The sequence below is a fragment of the Lutjanus erythropterus genome, chromosome 16 (assembly GCF_056507025.1).
Source record: "Lutjanus erythropterus isolate fLutEry1 chromosome 16, fLutEry1.hap2, whole genome shotgun sequence".
Lineage (NCBI taxonomy): Eukaryota > Metazoa > Chordata > Actinopteri > Lutjaniformes > Lutjanidae > Lutjanus > Lutjanus erythropterus.
Genome location: NC_139332.1, coordinates 24,338,725 through 24,361,685, shown reverse-complemented (window position 1 = coordinate 24,361,685; position 22,961 = coordinate 24,338,725). Strand labels below are relative to the sequence as shown.

General features: G+C 40.8%; 1 protein-coding gene across 6 annotated transcripts in view; it reads left to right on the top strand.

Moving 5' to 3' along the window:
- The window catches only part of LOC146313145 (RNA-binding motif, single-stranded-interacting protein 3), a 400,986-nt gene that overhangs the window by 205,394 nt on the left and 172,631 nt on the right, over positions 1-22,961 (top strand). For all 6 annotated transcript variants that reach the window (XM_084738573.1, XM_084738576.1, XM_084738570.1 and 3 more), the window contains one exon: positions 20,493-20,584. In XM_084738573.1, coding sequence (XP_084594699.1) covers positions 20,493-20,584 — 92 coding nt within the window. The remainder of the gene's footprint in view (positions 1-20,492; positions 20,585-22,961) is intronic.

Genomic DNA, 22,961 nt, shown 5'->3' with positions numbered 1-22,961 from the left:
ATTGTGCAGGTAAAGTTTGATGCTACTGCAACTTGTTTCCTTGGGCCTATAACCTAATTAATTTATAGCCACTGTAGTGTTGCATGTCTGTATGGTTGTGTATCTTTACATACATCTACACGAATGAACACCTGCATGAATGCATTTTGCATTTTATTAAATGCATTTATAATCGATGCATTTTATTAAATGCATCGATAAAACACCTGGGTCATTTTTCTGTACCTAGCCTTTGCAGAAATATTACACTTGAAAAAACATTTTAGGGTTACAACCGATTTATATTTTAAAATTAAGCAGTGTGTTATTTGAACGACTACTCCCTTTTGAGCCATCAATTCGGCAGTATTTTTTTAATTAGTTATACGGGATTCCAAGCACCACAGGTAAAATCATCTTATTATTTTGAGTTTATCAAAAGTTTAACATTATATTGACTTGCAGGATTTTTTTTTAATCACATTTGTCTCATTGGGCTTTCATAGAGACAGAGAGAGAGAGAGAGAGAGAGAGTGCATCCAGCAGTGCAATAAAGAGGAAAGAAGCATATATAAAATGGATCACTGTTTGTCACTGTTAACAGAGACTCCAGTCTGCGGTGTAGACCACAACATTTAATAGTAACAATCAGTACATAACTATCAAATAAAATATCATTCTACATCATTCTATAAAAAGACAGAAGTGAGTATGAGAGAGATGTTTGGAAGTTGGATAGCTGATGATACGTGAGATGGAATAGTGAGTGTAGGAGTGAAGGCTGTCTGTTGTGGAAAAGCAGAAAGACAGTGATGCTGCTTTATGTACTTACAGGTCAGGTGTTAGGGAAATGCATATTTTAGTGTGCATACAAACATGCATCAGCACAGGTACAGCACCCACGCACAAACATGGATACACAATGCCCCCCCTCCACTACCAACCGTACATCCATCTATACATTCGTTCCCAGTGGGCGAGTGTGTGCAAGTGCTGTAAAGCCCTGTTTGAAGTACCACATCACAAAAACTACACTCTAACACCATGTAATACACCTCTCCCACGCACTCAAATACAAAGGGCACATTCACGCACACACAAAGTCTAATTGTACCCCCGCACGCACTCCCCATCCATCTGCCTGAGGTGAGTTTGGCTCTTGCAGCAGCAGTGGCCATGAAGCAGATCTATCAATCCTCTTTCTAACATCACAGCATGTGTGCCTGCCTGCCTGCCTGCCTGCCTGCCTGTTCTGACTGCTCTCCTCCACCACCATCACCACCACACCACGCAGGCCTTTCAATGAGCCTCTCTATCTTCCCTGCGCTGACTCACTCCCTCGCTCCCTACCTTACTCTATGACACACCACACATACAGGCTTCCAGGCACACACACACTTCTGCAAAGGGTGCACAACAGAAGCATCTAAACTGTGCATGCCGATAAATACACACACACATGTTTTGGATGTAGCCCAGTTCAGAGAGAAACGGGAACAGGAAGTTGTGAAAGGGCTTTAGGGCTGTCAGGCGCTGTGGGTAAGAGGAGGCATTCAGCTCTTCATCTCTCTCATGCTCCTCCGCACTCTCACTCTGCTTCTCTCCTTCCCTCTTTGTCTCCTTTTTCTCTCCCTCGCTCTCGTATTCTGTCTATCTATATATCTGTCTCTGCACTTTCACATTTACTGTAGAAATACAGCAGAGATTTGGGGTTTGCATCACAGATGGAGAGGGGGATTGAGGATGGCAGAGGGAGAGAGAAAAAGGAATAGACTGCGAGAACCCGAAAACCGCTCATTTGCCATCCATGCCCACAAGGGCCTCTTAAAAGGCAGCGGCGGCATTTGAAATAAAGCAGGGCTGACCGAATGGAGACATTTTATTTTTCCTGCCAGAGCCCAGAGGCAGAGGAAATGACCTCAGCCCTTTAAAGGACCTCCGTTTCCTCCTCAACTGCGGGGAGATAAGGCTGCGCCGAGATTCACTGGCCTGACTGGCGCTCTGCTTTGACGGACCACCGCACTGGATTGTGGGAGATAGATGAGATGAGAAGATAGTCTCTTGTGGCTGTGTGTGTTTGGCAGTTTGTTGTTGTTCATTTCTTTGCCCTGTTACTTGCCATCCATTTTGTACGAGGATGCTAAAAGCTCACAAGGGCATTACATAAAGTCACATCTTGAAAGAATTACTGTCGCCTTTACCCTATTGTGTGACTAACCTGATGTAAAACATGCCAGCTTCCTATTTAAATCATGTTTGAAGTACCCAAACATGTGATTGTAAAGATAAAAGCAATTTATATGTTTGCTTGAATGCCCTATAAAATGTATTTTTCCTTGCAGACTTCACACATAGTAATAAATTTTGCCTGCTGCAGCCTCTGTATGGTGCAATTCAAAAGTCGGTGAGAAGTTTGATCATTACTGTCTGAAGCATCACTCACCCTTATGACAGGATCAGCCTAATGGAGAAAGGTGAAATTCAGGAGCTGCAGAATCATGGGTCAAAACGGTCTAACGTTTCCCTAGAGCATTTTTTGTGAGTTGGGGGAATTGTTCATTTCTGAAGAGTCATTCTTGACCGTCTGTCTTCTGGGTCGAAACAAAGACTAAAGAATATGTAGTAATTCATGTTGGTTATTGTTTGAATTGATTTCGGTTCTTAATGATTCTCAGTTCCAATTATTTGAGTGTCCTGCATTCTTCACAGCAGAGTTGCGCGAAAGGTTACTTAGGATCTATAAACATCACCAGTGGAAACACTGATCCAAGCCAATGTTAGCTAGATAACCATAAGAATGGTGTTCTTGTCTGGTTTTGTGGATATTTTGGGATCTACTGTCAAGTAACCTTGTAAAGCCTTTTGTAGCATAGCATTTGCTTAATTGATGTGATTGAAGACTCGCGCAATTTCTGCTATTAACCTGCTAGCACCTTAGCAATGACTGAGTAGATTAAGTGAGAATAATGCTAGATTCATGGTTTAATTAGAAAAGTGCACACAGTAGAGTTCAGATCCCCACCAGGCAACTGACCAAATTTGAAGAATTTCCCTCTAAGGTTCCCCAGATATCACCTTCATGAGAGCATGGAGGATAGAAGGTCACTGTGACCTTGACCTTTGGCGACCAAAATTTTATCAGTTCATCCTTGTGTCCACGTGGCCATTTGTGCAAAGTTTGAAGAAATTCCTTTAACGCATTCTTGAGTTAACACGTTCAAGAGAATAAGATGACCCGAAAACATAAATCCCTCTTGCCATGGCTGTCGTCGGCATGGAGCCGTTAAAAAAGGGTTTTCAAGGTTTTTCCTAAATTCTGAATCACAGAGGTCCTTCAGCATACAGTCATTAGTGCACAGAAAGTTAGACTCATATGTCCAGTAGCATTTGAGATTAGGTCTGGACAAGATGCAGGTCCAAAGATCGCGCATGTACACACACACACTCACGCACGCGCAGAAGTTGTCGCATGATCTACTGGCAAGGATACTAAGACAAATGCATTAGGAAATGGGGAGACATGCATGCATTCAATTCACGTCTGTACCCGCAGACGGATAGCCAGGTCAATATACATAAACCTGCATCTTGAAAGAATTACTGTTGCCTTTACCCTATTGTGTGAATGACTTGATGCAAAACACGCCAACTTCCTGTTCTGTCCAAACAAATTTAAATCACCTTTGAAGTATCCAAACATTTGATTTTAAAGATTAAAGCAATTCATATGTTTGATTGAATGCCCCTCTGAAAAAATGTAGTTATAATCAATTTACCGCAGAACGCCCCCGCATACTACATGCATACTAATAAATTTTCCCTTCTGCAGCCTCTGTATGGTGCAATTTAAAAGCCTGTCAGAAGCTTGACCATTACAATCTGAAGCATCCCTTGCCCTTACCACAGGATCTGCCTAATGGAGAAATATAGGCAATGTTACGTTCTATAAAAACAGATTTATTGCTGCATCAGCGGCTGAGTGGAGTATTGCATGACTCTGAGCATAAGGGCTATTGATGAATGAGGTGACGCTCTCCAAAAAGGCCTGTTTTTCATTGTCATGTGCATGTGTATCTGTGTATTTCGGGTAGGGTGGGGAGGAGGGTGGGGAAGAAAAGGGAGAGAGTGCTTTTTGCATCCGTTATTGGTTTCTCATTAGAGGGCTGAGATATAAACATTTGTCTATGTTGTACACGGTGCCGGCGCAATTAAGGATTCTCTTTGCCGCCCCCTCTGCCCTTTGAAAGTGAATTATGTGCAGATGAGAATCTCGACTGAAGTGTGGCCAACAACGGACCTTTTCCAAATGCCTCTGTTCCCTCAAAGCCATTCCAGAAAGAGGAGAGACCGGCTGAAGGAGAGAAAGGGAGAGGAAAGCGTGTGCCGTTTCCTGCTTGCACTGCGTATTAATGACTCTAATTAGCAATAGCTGAGGGATAATCACATTGATTTGGACAGATTCAGCATGCAGACCCTCATTGGATAACACCCACAGCCTTTGTTAGCACCCTACAATCACATACACACGCAAACACACGCACAAATATCCCTTTTATTTTCTTTATTCCCGCCCCCTCCCCTCAATCTCCATTCCAGTGAGTTCCAAGTTGGCCGTTCAAGCATCCAATTGGCCAAGTTTGTCGTAAATAGTAGCAGCCAGGCCATCAGTGCCGCATTCCTTGAGCTCTGACCTTTTGTACCCCCCTCCACTTCCTGTGCTGTTTTTGCATGCAGTGTGGTCGCCCTCTGTATATGTGTGTGTATTTTTAATGAGTGCGTGTGTGCGGTGGAGGTCGTGGCGAGGAGAAATCCAGGAGCCGCAGAATGACGGGTCAACACAGACCAAGGTTTCACAAGAATATTATTCGCACAGATATTCATTGCAAATTTGGGGAATTTGTTCACTTCCGAAAAGTCATTATTAGTCATTTGTCTTCTGACTCCAAACCAAGACAGAAAAGTATGTAGTAAATCAGGCTGGGTGTTTTTGGATTTTACACATTCTGATTCTGCTTATCGATGTCAGTTATTAACAATTCTCAGTTTAGATAACTATAACAACCGTGGTCTCCTGAATATTTTGAGGTTTATTGTAACTACAGAGAGTATCACATCCTTTCATTTGAAAATCATTTCCAGTGTTTTAAAACACAGATAAAGGCCTGATGATGTAGATACTTTTAAGTTGTCATCAATCACCGGAACCAGAAACGTATATATAATAATGTTTAGCTCTGCGATTTTTTTTCTGATGTCAGTAAACAGCAGGACCTCCTCAACCCTCACTAATGGAGATGGGTGCTGTTTGGTGGGGGAAAGTGTGATGAAATGTTGGTAGGAAGGACTGACTGAGTCGTGACTTTTCCACATAGAAATTCAGTGATTTTTTCTTATAACTTGCCAGAACACTACCTACAACACCATCGTGGAAAACACACACACACACACAGTCACTTACATGTTGAAGAAGCATGAAGGAAAAACACCATGTTGACGTTACGCCCAAAGATGGGGATGATTGTTTGTTTGTTTGTTTTGCTGCAGCTTACTTATCTGCACCAATGATCTGCATAGATAACTGAACCAAGTTCTGCTCATTAACTAGCCAGTGCAGCCAATCTGTTGTCTTCAGTGAGTCCATTCACCTAAATGTCCACTGAGATGGACATTAGTCGTGGTGCATCCTTTCCTCACAGAGTAGGATAACCTGTAACTGATGGCGATCGCGTTGTTGCTTACAGATTGACAGGTAAAAGCACAGAAACACCTGAAGTTGACGGTTAGACCCAGACTGGCTGCTCTCTAGCACAGAAAAAGTAAGAGGTCTCACTCTGCCAGTATTTTCCAGTACCACAAACATCACCATCACAGTTTGTTATTAATGTTTCTTTTGGCAGTTATTTATATTTGTCTATAGTTTATTAATTCTGTACAGATATTCAATCATTTTCTACATTTTAGTCCAGTTATCCAGGCTGAGTAAAGTGTACAGAGTAAAAACTGCTGCTCTCAAGTCTTTGAACAGCTTCCACCTTTGAATAATTGTGCTGTTATTTGCAGAGTAATTTTCTTTTTGCAAAAAAGAGATTTCTGATATTGAAGTCAAGGTTTCAGTATCAGTATCAAACCTTTCTGAATGATACCCAGGCCTAACTTTAGTAGCAAAATTCAACAAAGTACCGACAAACTCCTGAGATTTTTGTCACCAGTGTGGCTTTCCTCTTTATTCATTGGCTCAATTCATTTTACAATGCGCCCTCCTTGTCTTGCTTGTTGACAAATGCCTCAGAGGGCGCTGGTGGAAGGTGAGGGGGCGTACACCCAGTCATCTCTTATCCTGGACCTAACCCATGGATGCAGGGGAACCACAGGGCAAGAAATGGCCTTCCACCGGCCTGCCAAGGCCCCAGCCCCTTTGCACATCCCCTGACTAATGATCATTCCCTTGATTAGTTAAGGAAGGCATAAATCATAACTGCAATGAAGAGGAAGGCTAGCTGGGGGCGGCCGGGCCGTTCCTCATGAATGACTAACAGATGCAAGACGAAGGAAATGGGCTGCGTAGTTGTTCAGAGGAATGGGACACTTTGTCTTTGTCCAGATTTTTAATGTTTGTCTCTACCTGGAGATTTTGTCCGCTTGATCTTCATCGATCCGGGCTCAGTTCAAATATTTAGCATATGTCTCGTCTCGCTGGTGGTGCTTTCAGGCCTAGTACCTGACGTGATTACATTGCTCATTACAAACTGCTGCTCAAATGGGGATAACATGGTTGCGCACAAGGCGGCACCCGGGATGAATACTAAAGTTGGTAATCTCCAGGTGTAATTGGAATGATGGGAGAGCAGGTATTTTAAGATACTCCGTTGGTGAAGTGAAAGAGATGTTTCAAAGAAGGACTGCACCTGCTCTTTGTGTACGGATGTGCTCATACTGCTTGTGGCATTTTCACATCAGCGGGTACCGTGATGAACAGCTCGTCAAGGTTGTTTGACATTCTAACCTGAGTGCGTGAATATACAGTACGTTCATGTGTGCGGTTGCGTGTTTACAAGTTTGTGTTTGCTTATAAGTGTTAGCGCATGTGTGTGTGTGTGTGTGTGTGTGTGTGTGTGTGTGAATGTATATGCTGGTTTGCATTTGTGAGTCAGTGTGTGTTCTCTGAGATAGCCGTGTGGGGGTTCTGTACAGCCACTCAGTTTTTTGCCACAGGTCTCATTTTAACAACCTCTTGACGGGTAATTAACACCCTTCAGGTCTCAAACCTTTCTCGAGTGCTCTTCACATGTTGCACCAAACACACTGGCGTTTTGCTATTAAGCTAGCAAGCTGATGGAGCTACCAGAGATCTGAGCACTGATGTGATTTACACGTCTGAATGTCTGCACAGATTAGGTGACTGTTTTCTCTCTTTCCTTCACTAAATGTTCTCCCACTTTAAATCGGTGAATGGCAGCAATGAGTAGATATTCTTTATTTTTGAATGCCAGGTCTGTGAATGTATCTCAAGATGAATCAGTGGTAATGCTATAAGCTAGATCTCCTGAAACCAGACTCCATTTCTCTTGAACCACGAGTTTATTATTTTTTTTAACACTTTTTGAACATTTTTCTATTCATCACAATATCCAGGGGCTGTAGATGACTGCAGACTGTTTTTTTGTCCAATCAACAGTTCAAAACCCAAATATATTCAATTTGGAGTGATATAAAAAGAGAAAAACAGCCAGAAAATCTCAGTAGTGCTAATCAATTAATTGATTGATGGACAGAGGATATATAATCTACAACTTCATGAATCAATTCGTTGTTTTAATCATTTAGCACAGGAATTTTGCAAATACGAGAGCTTCTCTCTCTCTTTTATCTCTCTTTTATTTCACTATATTTGAAATATCTGGATACCTGGAAACACTCATGATGAGTATTTTTCACTATCTTCTGACATTTTATAGGCTAAACAATCATAAAAAAAAAAAATCAACAAATGAATCATCAGCTTTCACATTTGAGAAGCAGGAACCAGTGGACATGACTTTTTTCCTTGATGAATGACATATAGTTAGTTGATTCTCAGTTTTTCATTGAGTTGTTCGTCAAGGAACGACATAAAAAGACAAAAAAATAAAGACATAAACATCAATCATAACAGCACAGACTGTTTTTTTCCCCTCATTTCTTTCACAAGATGTTCTGACATTTTAAATTTCTAAATGTTAGCAAAGAGTAGATATATAGTAGATGTTTTTGAAGGTAATCTTGTATCTGCTGAGGAGTAACACCAGGTCTTCAAAAACCAGACTCTATTTGTCTTGATACCATTTTTTAAACACCGCAGTGTGGATTGCAACATAACAATTGGCGTCTCTTCTAACAAAAACATATTTTAAATAGTCTCTCAACTGTCAGGCTGAATTTAATGCTGAAAATGTAGTAGGAGCCATATGGTGCTGTGCTATAGCTAATGAGTGTGAATAGATATGAATTAATTAAGGAATGGAAAAAAAAAGAGTGTAGAAAAGTAAGAAAAATGATGAAGTGTAAAATGAAGAAGGATAGCAAAAGGAATGCTGAGACAGAGAGGAAATCATTTCTGTGAGCCCATATGTTAAAATACGTTAATAGTTGACCTGTAAAAATGTTAATCTGACATTTCATCTCTGCTTCAACGTTGCCAAAATAGCTTCACGATGATGATTTCCACAGCGCGATTTGGCAGTCGCAATAGAATTACTTTCTAAAGAATTACTGAAAAGGAGAAAATGCACTGACACAGGAGCATCAGGGTTATGTGAATGTTAAACAGATTCATCCCTAACCTGCATCTTTTTGCAACTGTATGCATCAATTCTGTTGGTGCCTCGCTGCTGTACAGAACTCATCTATAATATCTGCACAGATATTGGATGAGGAATTCGCTTTTTCAACCTCCTGTTCAGTTTGTCTTCAGCACAATGAGCTGCCAGTGGCCCTGTTGGCCCCGAGCCCTGGCATTTTGCCCTCTGCAGATCCCGACTGCAGCTCTCTGACAAGGACACTCCTACACCTGCGAGAGCAGATGACAAGAAATACAATACAGCCAATAGGCTGCCTGCTTTAGCCCAAGACGAATGCCTTAGCTATAAATCCATGTTGCAGGGTTGATAAGTTAATTGCCTGTACCGCTATCTCCTCGCCAGTGTCTAATATAGAAGAGCTCTCTGTGAGAGTTATTTTACAACAAATTGGTATTGTCTCCAAGCACAAGGCAGGGAGGATGGTGACACTGGACAAGTAAATGAGGGATATTTACTTGGAGTAGTTCCAAGAGCTGCAGTCTGTGGGTGCATTAATTTCAAATAACGTTTTGCATTGGTTTGTGCAAGTATGTTTTTGTTAATTCTACCTCATCTACCAGATGTGTCTTTACTAGGTGCTAATATGACGCCAGTTCATATCTTTCCCGTACCTACCTGACCGACTCACAACACACAGATTTTGCTGCTTCATTTTGGTGCCCTGAGCAGTCTACTCACATAGTTGCCCTCTTGTGAGGATATTAAAGGGTCAAGGTCAACATTAATGTGATTTGTCTGATTTAGTCACTGCATTTAACCTACCCTAGTATTAGGGACAGTGGGCAGCTGCTGTGAAACGCCCAGAGACCAACTCCAGTTCTAAGCCAGCACCTTGGTCAGAAGTACTGACTGGAGGATTGATCTAATATACATTTTTTTTTTCAGACAACACAAGCATCACTTCACTTTCAGTTGCTACTTGACATTACAGCAGCACTTTACATGACTCCAGGCCCAGTTCCTGAGCAAGTATAGGTGTTAAAGGTCTAAGTGTGGTCCCTGATGAACAGATTATGCTGAAACATAGCTGAAGAAGGTTGTAAACATTCCTAAGTGAACACAGCATATCATTCTTTTTCAGCAGCAGTTGTTTTATGAGTCAAAACATCAGTGATATGTTGATAAATCTGCTGCCTCTGAGAAGTGTCATGCCAGAGAGCAGTGCTGTTAGACACGGCCGCTCACTATATTTACCTCCATTAAATCACCTGAAAACAACACCAGGCTGCTACAGTATAACCATACATACATACTTTTGCTTCTTTATTAATGTAAGCATTTCTGCCTGACACACCACAGACGGTGCCATTGTGTCGGCTGCAGGTCATCAGCCTGGAGCCAGCAGTCACTTCAGTCTCTGTTTTTTTATTTCTGTCATTATTATAACTGCTTGATACTGTCTGTCTTTGAGTGCAAACTTGTTGTGATGTGTGTTCATGTTGTGGCACTGACATTCAGACATTTCCTGAGGTAAAGCTTTGTGTCATCAGAGTGATGAGACCAGTGATTTGATTAACTGATAAACTTCTTAATAATCACCACACCCACTGATCTATATTCACCTGCACCACATTGTGCTGCTGAAACAAAAATAGAAGGTGCACATGGAAACAGTCTGTGCGCCCTGACTATAATCCCGAATGGAGGTGTGCACGGACACCCCAGATGCTTGGCATTTATTATTCAAGTTTCAGCTGAGGATGCAAAATATTAAACTGTGGGCGCAGTGCATGCTTTTGCACCTTCGCAGAACCAGCCCTGCAGGAAACCTTAGCCTGCTGTTAGCTAGTAGCTGCCTTAAACATGATTAAAATGCTGAGCTAAACTTTCTGAAGTGTAGCTGTATTTCACTTCAAGGATTCCAACACCAGGCAGGAAGTGCAACAACAAAGAACAAGAACTATTGCGTGTAAACAGGGAAAGCATCCTGCGGTGCACGGGACGAACTTGAGAGCAGGGGGATGCACACCCATGCCAGCTCTAGGTCAGGTCAGTGTGTGCAGAAACACTATCTTGATATGGAGCTGTTGGACCTGTGCTTGCAGATGGGATCACTGTTTTTTTTTTAATAGGATGTCAGATGCAAATGAGGCTGTAGTATTATTGGGAAAGCTTCATGGCTTCATGACTTGTCACTTCTCCCTGGTGTTAATGCTCTGACGGCTCTGATGTGGTCGGAAGCCTCTCGCCCAAAGCTAACATTTTGATACACAACGTTAAAAAAAAATATGCAATGCAGATGTTTCTCTGTGGGATCCTTCGAATGAAAGATAGATTTATGATCCTGCACTGTTTATTCACGTACCCACACATGTACACACTCACAAACAAGAAAGTTGGAGGTCACACACAAGCATTTGCACACACCCATTCACGCACACACACACACACCACCACATGGTTTAGTGGAGGGTAGCCACAAAATTTATCATCAGTCAGCCGCTGGTGGTGCAGGATAAATGGAGGAGGACAGAGGAATGCAGTCCTAGTGAGGATGCTCTCCTCTGGGTTTGGAGAGCGACCAAGGCGGTCTTGACTTGGCCGCAGTTAGTCATGGATGCCATCTCGCTATTTAAAACCCCCGTGCTCTCCCTCAATGTTTGCACAGCTCACCGCAGCCGCCCAAAACCGCCACCCACCCTCCCTGCAGGCAAAAGGTTTGGTCAAACCTTCAAATGGACCAAAGACATTTTTAAATGTACAAGCAATAAAAATATTTCAACAGCTCCTTTTCATTCATGTATGTAGGTTTTTTGAATTGTTTCTGGATGGATATGTTACATAAACAAATTATGTTATTATGTTACAAATTATTATAATAAATTATTTTTATGCAATCAGAAAATCTAATTCATTTCAGAAACTAGAGAAAATTACTCATCACAATCCCTGGGTGACTGCCTCAGATTCTTTGTTTTGTCCATTAAACACTACAAACCCAAATATGTTCAATTTACAGGAAATAGTCTATTGAAGAAATGTCGTTGCAATTTTATTAGTAAATTTAGTGCTCTAGTCATTTATCATGAAAGAAATATATTTCCTGGCTCAAGCTTTGCAGATGTGAGAATTGTGCCTCTTGTTTTATGTCTTTGCAAACTGAATGTCTCTGGGTTTGGGACAGTTTGGATATCAGCTTGGCCTCATGAACTTGATGGACATTTTTCTTTTTTTTTTCTGACATGTTGTAGATTAAAGAATTATTGAAGAACAATTAACAATTTAATTGTTTGCTGCAACCTTAAACCTTGGAATTGACAAGCGGGAACCAGTGAATATTTTACTTTTTTCTCTGATAAATTACACAGTTCTCTTGTTATTTTGGTTTTTAATGAGTTTTTCTTTAAGGAACAACATAAATTGACAAATACATAAGAAACAAAAAATAAACAGCACAGACTGAAGTTGCAGTGTTCATAACATTAATGATTTAAAAGTCTGGTAGGAGAGAAACAGTCCTTGAAGGAGTCATCAAGTGACCCATTTTACAGATCAAACCTTGAAACAAAAGAAAACTCTGCCCTGTGGCAAAAAAAAACAAAACAAAACAAAACAAAGGAAAACAAGAGCACGCTCCTTCTAGCTGTACATTGATTCATTGAAAAGATAATATTCATGACATTAATTAAACATGAGACATACAACCAAAGTGAACACATTTATCATAAGTATCTGGCTCATATGACATGTTTTCTCCTTTTATAAAGACAAAAACTATTTCCAGACAAGCAAATACATTTTTTATGGTTATGCAGGTTGGTTTTCATTAACTCAGATGACGTGTACTCAGTCATTAGCTCAACACAATCTCTTCATTCAGGTCTAACTTTACTTTTCCAGTCACGGTGGATAAGCCATCCAACAGAAATAGAGCCTGTCAGGGCTAGAGAAGCTATTGGCTTGGAGACCTTGGTTAACCACAAACCCACTGACCCCCCAGAAGGTAAAACTGAATTGATTCAGGTACAGGTATAACTAGCCACTCCTGTACTGTTTTGATTATCTCTCTCCAGATAGGCAGAACTAGTGGGCAGGTCCACATTGCATGGCTACCTTTATTTAGCCTTCATTCACAGTAAAAAATGAACTATTTGTTTAAAAAAAAGGTCAGTGTCAGGGTTGCCTGATATGTTGACTGACTTTGAAAAGACAAGTTGAGTTAATTTCACAAACAAATTTCCTTTCACATTCACCTTTGTTTTGAAAAGTCAGTTCTTCATTTCGCACAAAGAACTTTTTGCTCTTGTCAGAGCTACTTTGCTCCTGCATTAGCACGACAAGAACATATGAAACTGCTCCCAAGAATTTATTACATTTTAAACACAAGGGGGAAGTGATGGAGTTCGATACAAACCTTAATTGTGGTTACTGTGTTTTTATTTTTGTGAAAACACAGTAACTGTAACTCATCTTACATTTTATATTTGAGACCCACAGCAGGTTTTCAATATGTTTTCTTAAATTTGGTCTCAGAAGAGCTTTAACTCATGCAGTGCATGCTGGGCAATCCATGAATATGCTGATTTAAATTTAATGAGTTCATAAAACTCTATAGAGTACATTCATTTAACTCCTCATCTCAAGTTAAAAGACTTAAAGTTAGAAGAACTTATGTTTATATGTTGTAAATGTTCTGAAAACAAATATTAGACATTTTAAGTTGAATTAACCCGAGTAGATTAAACTTACATAAGTTATGTTGATGAGAAAAAATTCGTTGATTGGATTAAATTCCAGTATGATTTTTTTTTTTTTACAGTCTTACTTTTGCAACAGTGCATTTCCAGCACCAATTATTTTGTGGTAAACCCATTTTATGAAGAACTCTCATGCAGGTATTTGTTCACACATATATCTGCAGTTCGAAGGCAAAAAGATGCACATACTGTATGGAACATGATGCGGTGCTACACGCTACACCATGAATCATAAGAATTATATTACAGGCACTGTTATGCATATTTGTCTATGGAATGGCCCATCTATCTCCCCCATTAACCATAATCACTTTTATACATGCAAATTACGAATTGTTAACATACGTGTAACCACAATGATTAATCACCCGTGTGCAACAGCAGCTTCAGAACTCTTCTTGATGACTCACAAGGACGTAAACAATTACGCTGTTTGCCCCGTGCACCATTGTAATGCTCTGTGACTTGTCGTTGATTCATTATTCATACTTAGGGCATTATTATTCCATTGTATGCGGCGCAAAATGGGATCATTAGCGCTGAATATGAGAATGTGAAAAATGGAAATATTGGGGAAAACGGTGGTGGATATAGTGGGTAGGAAACCCCAAACAATCCCGACTATTAGCAGATAAAGAATGGTAATTTCCCCAGAAGTAATTAGGATTAGCATAATTTGACGGTGCATGAATGATGCATGGATGATTGATATGTCGATACACGCATTGTAATGAGTCCCTTATCTCCACTCTCCACTGAAGACTTTTGTATGGAGCGTAGCCTGAGGTGCCATCTACTGTAGTTGTAGACCTCCGCAGGGGGACTATGTTAAGGAGAACCCCGCCTCATACACGCACGCTCACAAGAGCGCAGTCACAGGGGCTACGGTGGAGTAAAGGCAGCAGTAGCATCGCACCATCCTGTAGTAACTGATTGAAGATGGTCCTTTTATCTTGACAGGCTCCCTGTTAGAGCCAGACCAGGAAATATGATATGGCAGCTCATGTTCTCTTCATTCCACTCAGAGAGATCGTCCATGTGTCCGTACATGCAGTATAGTACGTGTGTCTGTGTCATCCTGCCTGTATATACTGTATGTGAGTGTGCATATGAGCTGGCCTGCATTATCAGCCACCACGCAGGTAGTCAGTCACTTTGAGCTGCTTTTAAGTGACAGTTATCGATCGGATGTTTGTGTTGTTGCAGAGGCTTCAAAGCAGCGCCTTGCCCTCTGCATCCCACTTGAGAAAGTAACTCTAGAGTACCTGCATTGAATGCAGCAGGAGTACAGCGTGTTCTTAACTTCAGAAACACAGTCCTCAAGCCATATCTGCGTACATCTGTGTGTAGGTGTGTGTTGTTTAAGTGTGTGAGACGCGATGTCTTAAACTGAGTGTTTCTTGACCCCGCTGCTTCTTCGCAACTTCGACTTTATCTTCTGCTTAGTGACTAACCAAAGATCAGTGTAGCATACAGTAAATGCACCTGTTTCCTGATAATTCTCTACATACTTTATAAAGTTTGTTATATAAATCCAGTTTTGAGAGGTCAGTTCACTGAATTTATATAATAAAAAAAAACATTTTCTCACTTCCACTTCTTGGGCCATGCTGTTTTAATAGTAATTCTTTTAATAATAGATCCCACTAAATCTCACATGCTGGTCATTTAAGTTTTAATAATTTTTACAGTTACAATGGAAACAGTACTAAGATTAGGAAGCTAAGACAACTAGAGTCCAGTTTCCGACTGGAGTGCATGACAGGTCCCTCCAAGTATTCATGCTGAAAGGACATACCTCTTTAATTGCTAACAGCACATTATCAACACCATGTTGACTACACAAGGCTATAATTAAGGCTGAATGATTGTTATATTATTTGCAGTGTTAGAGGGAATAATAGTTTTTACATAATTATTCTCATTTTCATTGAAAACATAATAACTTAATTGTGGTATGATTGTTGCAGGTATCAAACCAATGTTTCTTAAAGTCTGTACAATATGATCTGTTGGCCAGAGCACCTCTGATGCATGAAAATATTTTGTTTAAACCGTGTTTTGAGGTACATGTTGCCTTTAACAAATATTGTGCTTCATTGCAGTACGCCATATGGCGATTTCGATTAGATTTCAGCGAAAATGAGCCAGAATGACTCACTGAACTTCAATACTGAAAATGATTGTCACAAGCATTAAAGCAGAGGAGCTCACAATTTCACAAATATACAGAGAGAGACTCAGACTTTTCCATAACCTCCGCAACCATTCTGCCCGATAAAAGCACAAATGGAGACGTCAGATGTCTCCATGTCTCCCAATTATTATTCTCTTTTCCAACAAAACAAGCCTTTAACAGTTTTGCCCCGTGGCTACGGATCAAACATTCCACATTACAGATTCTTTATGCATATATCATCTACAATAACTGCACAGTGGAAGAGCAAACTGGATCTATCAGCTATTGAAGGCAGCTAGCTTTCGCCTGACCTCAAATAACCCTCTTCCTCACGCTGCCTTTCTTTTGTACACACCCTTTCTCTCGCTGTCTTTCCCTCCGCCCTCCCCTCTCGTCTTCCCCCATTCAGAGCCGTCTGAATATAGGTCAGCATTCTCCAAAATCCTCATCCTGCTGAAAGTTTGATAAGTGCACTCCAGGTAGTAGTGGGCTGAAAATTATATTTGTAATTGGGGGTCCCAAGTACCCACCATTGGAATATTCTTATTATTAAAGAGAATCAGCCATCGCCCCGAGGGCCTCAGTAACAGTCTGTGTGGTTCTTTTAATGTGCTGCTAATATCTTCTTAGATCTAAAGAGAAAGTGATATCTGCTTTAACTGTGCTTCAAGGGTTAGTTCACCTAGATTATGAAAAAACCTACTTACCTCTGGTGGTTGCTGTCCGTGCAGGTAGTTTTGTTTTTCTTGTCCACATTTGGAGAGATTCATCTCTTAGTCTTTGCCTCCATCCCAGTGAAACTGAGGGTGAGGTGAATTTTGTTTGTGGTGCTCACAGCATTGAAAAAACGGCATTTAAAAAATTCAACGAGTCCATCCCCAACATCTCTGTTACTGTGTTCGCTTCACTGTGAGCAGAAAGCAGAAAAGCACGGCCATGTGACGAATTAAAGGGGATACCATGAATATGAAATGAGTGGTGAGGCATAATGAATACAGACAGTTAAATGAGTATAAAAAATATATGAATCACAAGCTTTAGCCTTTAAGGACCCCAGACCTAAATGAAAACCTTTGCAAGAATGTGAAGCAATCTAGTCAAGTCGATTTATATAGGCCAATATCACAGATCACAATTTGCCTCAAGGGGCCTCACAGTCTCTACAGCGTACAACACTCTCTGTCCACAGACCCCCAGTTCGAATGAAGAGAAACTCCCCTCTAAAAAACATTTTAACAGAAAAAAATAGAGGAAACGCCAGAAAGAGAGACATAGAAGCGACTCCCAGGATGGACAGACAAGCCATAGATGTTGCGTGTACAGAATACATTCACAACAAAATATCATATTCATTGTAAAACTTAGGTTAATAGTCACTCACTAAGGCCCTGGGTGTCCTGGGTGATCTGATCACAAGTGGGCAGCTCTGAGTTCCTGAGGTCTGTCTTTACAAAGCATCTCCAGATGCATCTTTAGTGACCACTTGTGATCAGATCTTACTTCCCTGCTCTATATGCAAATAAACACTGTGGCTAATTTGTTAGTTGAATGTCCGTTACTGCTCATATGTGACAAAGTACCAACATAAAGTGTCTATTCAGTTGGCATCAAGGGGCCCTTTAACAACCACAGTCTGGCCCTCTGATCATTTATTAATATGAAAAAAGTAAAAGCTTTAATTTGTGTTATCATTGAAATCATAATTTTATTAGCAGGATAATAAAAGTAATAATAAAATTAGTAGGCCCATTAGCCTACTAATCATTGGTTATGTCTGTTGTTAAAAACAGAGATATTTCTTTTATTAAAGTTTGAACTGTTTAAGCAGAGGGAATTTAAGAAAGTCACACTGAATTAAAAGACATTAAATGCAACGTTGTGTTTATTTAGACAATAACTTCCTATCTAGGATTATAAGGTGCATACTGCTTCTTCTTTCTTCAATTGTGAAACCTGACGCAGTGGACAAAAAAATAAAAAAAGATGCATTGAGAGAAAATGTAGACATCCAAAGCCTTGACACTTTACTTTTTTCAAATCTGGTCTTTCTAAAGAAGTAATTGAATTGGCCTGCTGTACAGTCTATAGCACATCAGAGGTGTTTTTGGTGGCTCAACACCTTACAGAGACATTTTATTTTGTTAGTTTGTCTCCCACCTTTAGGCCCATGAAAACTGTTCAGTGTAGTCTGTGGATTAGCCACAAAATCAGGGGGACTGTCTCTGAAAAAAGTCACATTGTCAGTTTCACTACAGCGAAAATTCAGTTCACCTTCATTGTATCTGAGAGGAGGCAGATATCTCAGACAGATATCACAAAACCTACCTGGCCAAAGAAAATCCAAACTGTCTGCATGGCTGGATACTTCTGAAGGCAGGAGAGAAAATACATCAAACATATTTAATAAGCTGCTCCTACGTCTGTCAAGTTCTTTAAATAATGATTTAATCTGCAAATGTACTAATATAACAGAATTATTGGATGCACAGTCTACTTGCTGCCAATTTAAAGAATAATTGTTGTTTGTTGTATTTTTTTAAAGGGAGGGTTCAGTTTCTCTGGCGGTCACCTGTGTCTGAATCTGGGCCTTTCGCTCTGGCTCTTCATATTTCCACAATTAAAGACCCGCCCCTCCCAGCCCCACTCTAACAGCTGGCCATTAATCAGTCCTCGCACTCGATTTCTCTTCCGCCACAGGTTATGATTTTCACATTACTCCGTACTCCTTCACCGCCATCCGACAGGAAAATGACCCCGGCCCCCTCGCCGCCGCCGCAGACGCACGCCTCAGATGTGTTAGAAAGTGAGACGTTTGTATGATGCAAACGGTACACGGACCGTGTATGGTGAGAAAGTCAGGTGTTAGGTGTTTGAGCGCCCGCGTGTGCTTGTAAGCGTGTTCGTTTGTAACATGATGGGGTAACCGCAGCGCCGCGTCTCCCCCCACCTCGCACCCATTATCCTTTTCTAATTACACTTTCCTTCTGAAACAGTGGATCAGAGGGCACCATTGACTGCTTTTAATCTGCCACCAAATTTTAATTAACACAGACGTGACCCCCGTCTCCGATACATCCCGCAGAACGTCGGGATCACAATAACTCATAAATCACAGCCGCAGATTTCATTCCCTCCGCTTTCCTCCGGTGATGAATTTCCAGATGGGGGCTGGTGGCTGTTAATGTCAGGAAAAATAAGACAGAGAGACATGAGAGAAAGACTGCGTATCGGGGGACAGAGAGGGACAGAGGAAGACAAGACGAGGATGGACAGAAAGGCCACATTTAAGAGAAATATAATTGAGCGTTCATGTGTGTGTAAGAGAGATGGAGTTGAAGAAAAAGAGAGAAGCGGCAACATCTCTGGTACGCTGTCAACCTTTGAGAGATTTGTTACCGGGGAGAGGATTATGGAGGCTGTGAAATGGGGTTGTGTTAATGTGCCGGGTGTTGAGGAACACGATGTGGGCCAGCCAGCTTCACAGTGTGTGAAAATCAAAAGGCTGAACAAATGAAAACCGAAAATGACTCAGTGATGTTCTGAAGAATTAATTGACACGTTTCTCTCTATATGCAAGTCTCTACATGTGTGTGTTATTCCTTTAATCATGGGCTTTTTATAAAATACCTTCACATGAATTATTCTACTTGGTGAAATTAATGAATTAGAGCCGTCATTGAAGGAGAAATCTGCAATATATTTATTGTAATAAATGATGAAATGACCATAATATGACATCAGAAATTTAGGAAAATTATGAGTTTTAGAAGGAGTAGATGTTTATAACAATTAAATTAAGACATGTATTAAGCATTTGTTACTTATGCATACATCATATATACACATTTTCTTTTCCTAACTGAATAATTGTGAATTTTATTATATTAAATATTTGGCCAGCCTTTGTGTAAATATATACAAGGGCTGGCCAAACGTTATTTGAAGAAATCATGAAGAAGTTACGTTTATTTAATCATGATTACAACACTTGTCTCACACTTGCATGTGCACTGCTGTGTCCCTTTTCACCCTGTGGACCTACCTAACAGAAGATTAACTTAGAAATCATGATGATTGAATTGCCTTAATTGTTGCATTAATCATTAATTTCTTCAAACGTCGTACAAACGACCAGTGGGACTCAAGAATGAACTGATTAGATTATGATTGGTCAAATGTCAAGGTCACAGTGACCTCAATAACTGGTCATAACTCAAGAATCCTTACACTTATTATGACAAAAATATCCTGGCAGCTTTGGTGCCATTGCAGTAGATGCTTCACCATCTGTTGCCTGGCGCTCTACATGATAGAATTTATGCTTTTTGCACGCATGAAATCATGTATCAGTTCATTATATTTAATGTACCCTTACCATAGAGTGTTGCCCAAATGACAATTTCTATTTGTGCTTGTCTGTTTTTGTTTGTGTGTGCTTATGCAAAACTGTGTGTATCTGTGTCTACATATGCTGCATATGTGTGTCAGTGTTTGTGTGTGTGTGTGGAGGTGGAGGTGGGCAGGGTGCCGGGGTTTGTTATTACTAAATCGTTCATCCATGCTACTAATTAAGATGCATAGCATCCCCCTATGAACGTCAGTGTCGCTAATTATCAAACAATGTAGTGCTCACCAGATATGAGAACTGGCAGCCTCTGTAGTCATGTTACCAACCTATTACTGCTACAATTACCAAGTGCCTGTCAGTCTCCTTGTTAGTCATCTGCCTTCATTTTTTCTTTACTAATGCCTGTCTTTTTTCTTTTTCCTCTCTCCCCCGTTCTTCTTTTCTCTCTCCAGGCTATGGCTTTGTGGATTTTGACAGCCCAGCTGCAGCACAGAAGGCCGTATCGTCTCTCAAAGCCACCGGGGTGCAGGCCCAAATGGCCAAGGTAAGAAGTGTTTAAAAACAGCCTCCTCTTGCATTATCATTAGCACTTTGTTGCACGCTCAGCTCCCCCCAGGGATTTAATATTGTACACTTAACACACTTAATAGATGTTGATGGATCTGAAAGCTTTGACATACAAACTGGTTTCGTCAATAAACACAGTTTTATAGAAAGTAATTTTCCACAGAGCTTTGCTGTTTAATGACAAACTTCTTCCCTCTAATATAAGACGACTCTTAAATGTGGGCTTGTAACTACATTTGTGTATCGTTATATGACAAGTTTGGAGGCGACTGCGGTCTGTGTGGGTCTGTTTTATCTTACTGACACTCTGCGACAGGCCAAGTCTCGTACAATACTGTATCAGGGATTTGCTTGTACATGTGTGGCTCCCTTGTTTTAAGTGGTTATGTGGACTTCGTTATGTGTGTGAGTATGCGTATGTGTGTGTTGCATTATTCCACAGCGAACTTGGTTGCCAGTGTGTAAGCTGGCCCTGCTGTAATTGAAGTTTGACCAGCCGCTTGTCCTACGTTGTGCAGTATTATTAGCCCGCTAAAGTGGAAGCAGATGAGACAAGCTGTTTCAGCAGTACAAAGAGGGCCCCAGTGAGTTGCACAACAGAACCAGGTTGACAGACATAGACATGCATGGAGAGGTAAAAACACACTGGCAGGGTACGTACTTATTCATCATTTAACCTTAGAAATCTTTTATTATAAGACAAACACATATATTTGGCTGTCCTTCAGTTTTAGCAGAAGTCAACTGACTCGTTAGCTTTACCCCAAACAAACTGTGGTGCCAGAACAAGAACATCAGTGATATTGTTTAGTGCTGACTTTTTCATGTCAAGGACAGCCACAATAGAGGAACATTAGACCATAGACGTCCGAACTGAGAGGACTTTTCTCTTTTTTTTATATTAAAAATAGCCTTCATGGTCACACAGTAATCAAACTGTGTGACCATGAGATGCAAAAATGACCACAAAAAGGTGGAAAAGGACAACAGAGAAATGTGAATTAACTACAAAATGAGGCAAAACAACCACAAAATCTATGTTCCTTGCTCCTATGCAGGAGAGATGATGGGGCCTTTAACATGTCTGTGAACAGGGCCCATTATCAATCATTCCCAGAGGCTGGGTCGGGACCCATAGGTGGGCCACACGAGATTTTACTTGGGTCCCCAAATAAATTAGAAAAGTATAATAAAAGAAATTCTGTAAATTTAAGATTTCAAATGTGGATGTTGTTTTACTGATCAGAGGAAAAAATTAGATGCGCAAATGAACGCTTCCTAAGACTCATAAGGCCTGTTATGAACTGGATCACGATGGTGTGTCATTTTCAAAAATGGGTCATAATCCATCGATGGCTGGGGACCCCATACAACCCTCTCAAGGGCCCACGTTGGTCCCCGGACCCCATTTTGAAAACCACCGGCTTAGTGTTTGTATCAGTCCAGGCTAGTAGTGATCATGCTGTCCTTTTTTCTTTCTTTTCTAAATGTTTCATTCTCTTTCCGCTGACTATACAGAGTCATCACAGACAAAAGCACAGCAGGGCTCCCTCTCTCCGGACATCTGTGATAGACGAACCCACATGGCTGGACTGGGCTATTTTTGTACCACCGCAGATTTGCTGGTGTCAGAATATCTCAATAGGTGAACAAAATGTCAGTGGCATTAAAGCAATGAATATGGTGATTACTATGAGGGTACACTATGAGTGATTTTCTCAGACGAGATGGTCCGCATTTGATCTGATCCAGAAATCCCCCCCTTGAAGCCAAAGAAGCCCTGATGAGATGGAGAATGGCGATGGCGCCAGTGAAGATGACAGAATTGATGATAACGATGAAGGTGGCAATTATTTTGATCAAATGGGATGAGATCTGACAGGAGGAGATGATATTCTGTGCGGTGCTCAGGTGTGCCATTTCTCAAATGCACCATTTGGCCGTTTCCTCTCCCCACCAGTGTCCTTCTTCCAATATTTATAAGAGGCCCGGCTCTCAGAATACAGATAAGACGCCGTGCTCTTTGCCCATCTCATTTTAAGACCACACTTTGCATTGCTCCCCTTTTCTCAGTCAATATTTTCATGAGAGAGGTCTTGAGTCCCAAAACAAAAGAGCTGACCTTTTTAAGAATGTTTGTTTGCATATATGTGTGTGTGGGCACATTCACAAAATCATTTTCTATTAGCATTTGTGTGTAATAGTTTGTTTTTTCAATGTCCCCTTGTTCTGTTCACACAAATGGAAAGGCCAGCATTATGTGCTGCAGCTCTGTGCTTTTATCACACTTGTGAGAGACATTAAGGAGTAGTTTGCATTTATAGACTTCCTCTGCATCTCTCTAATGTCTCTTT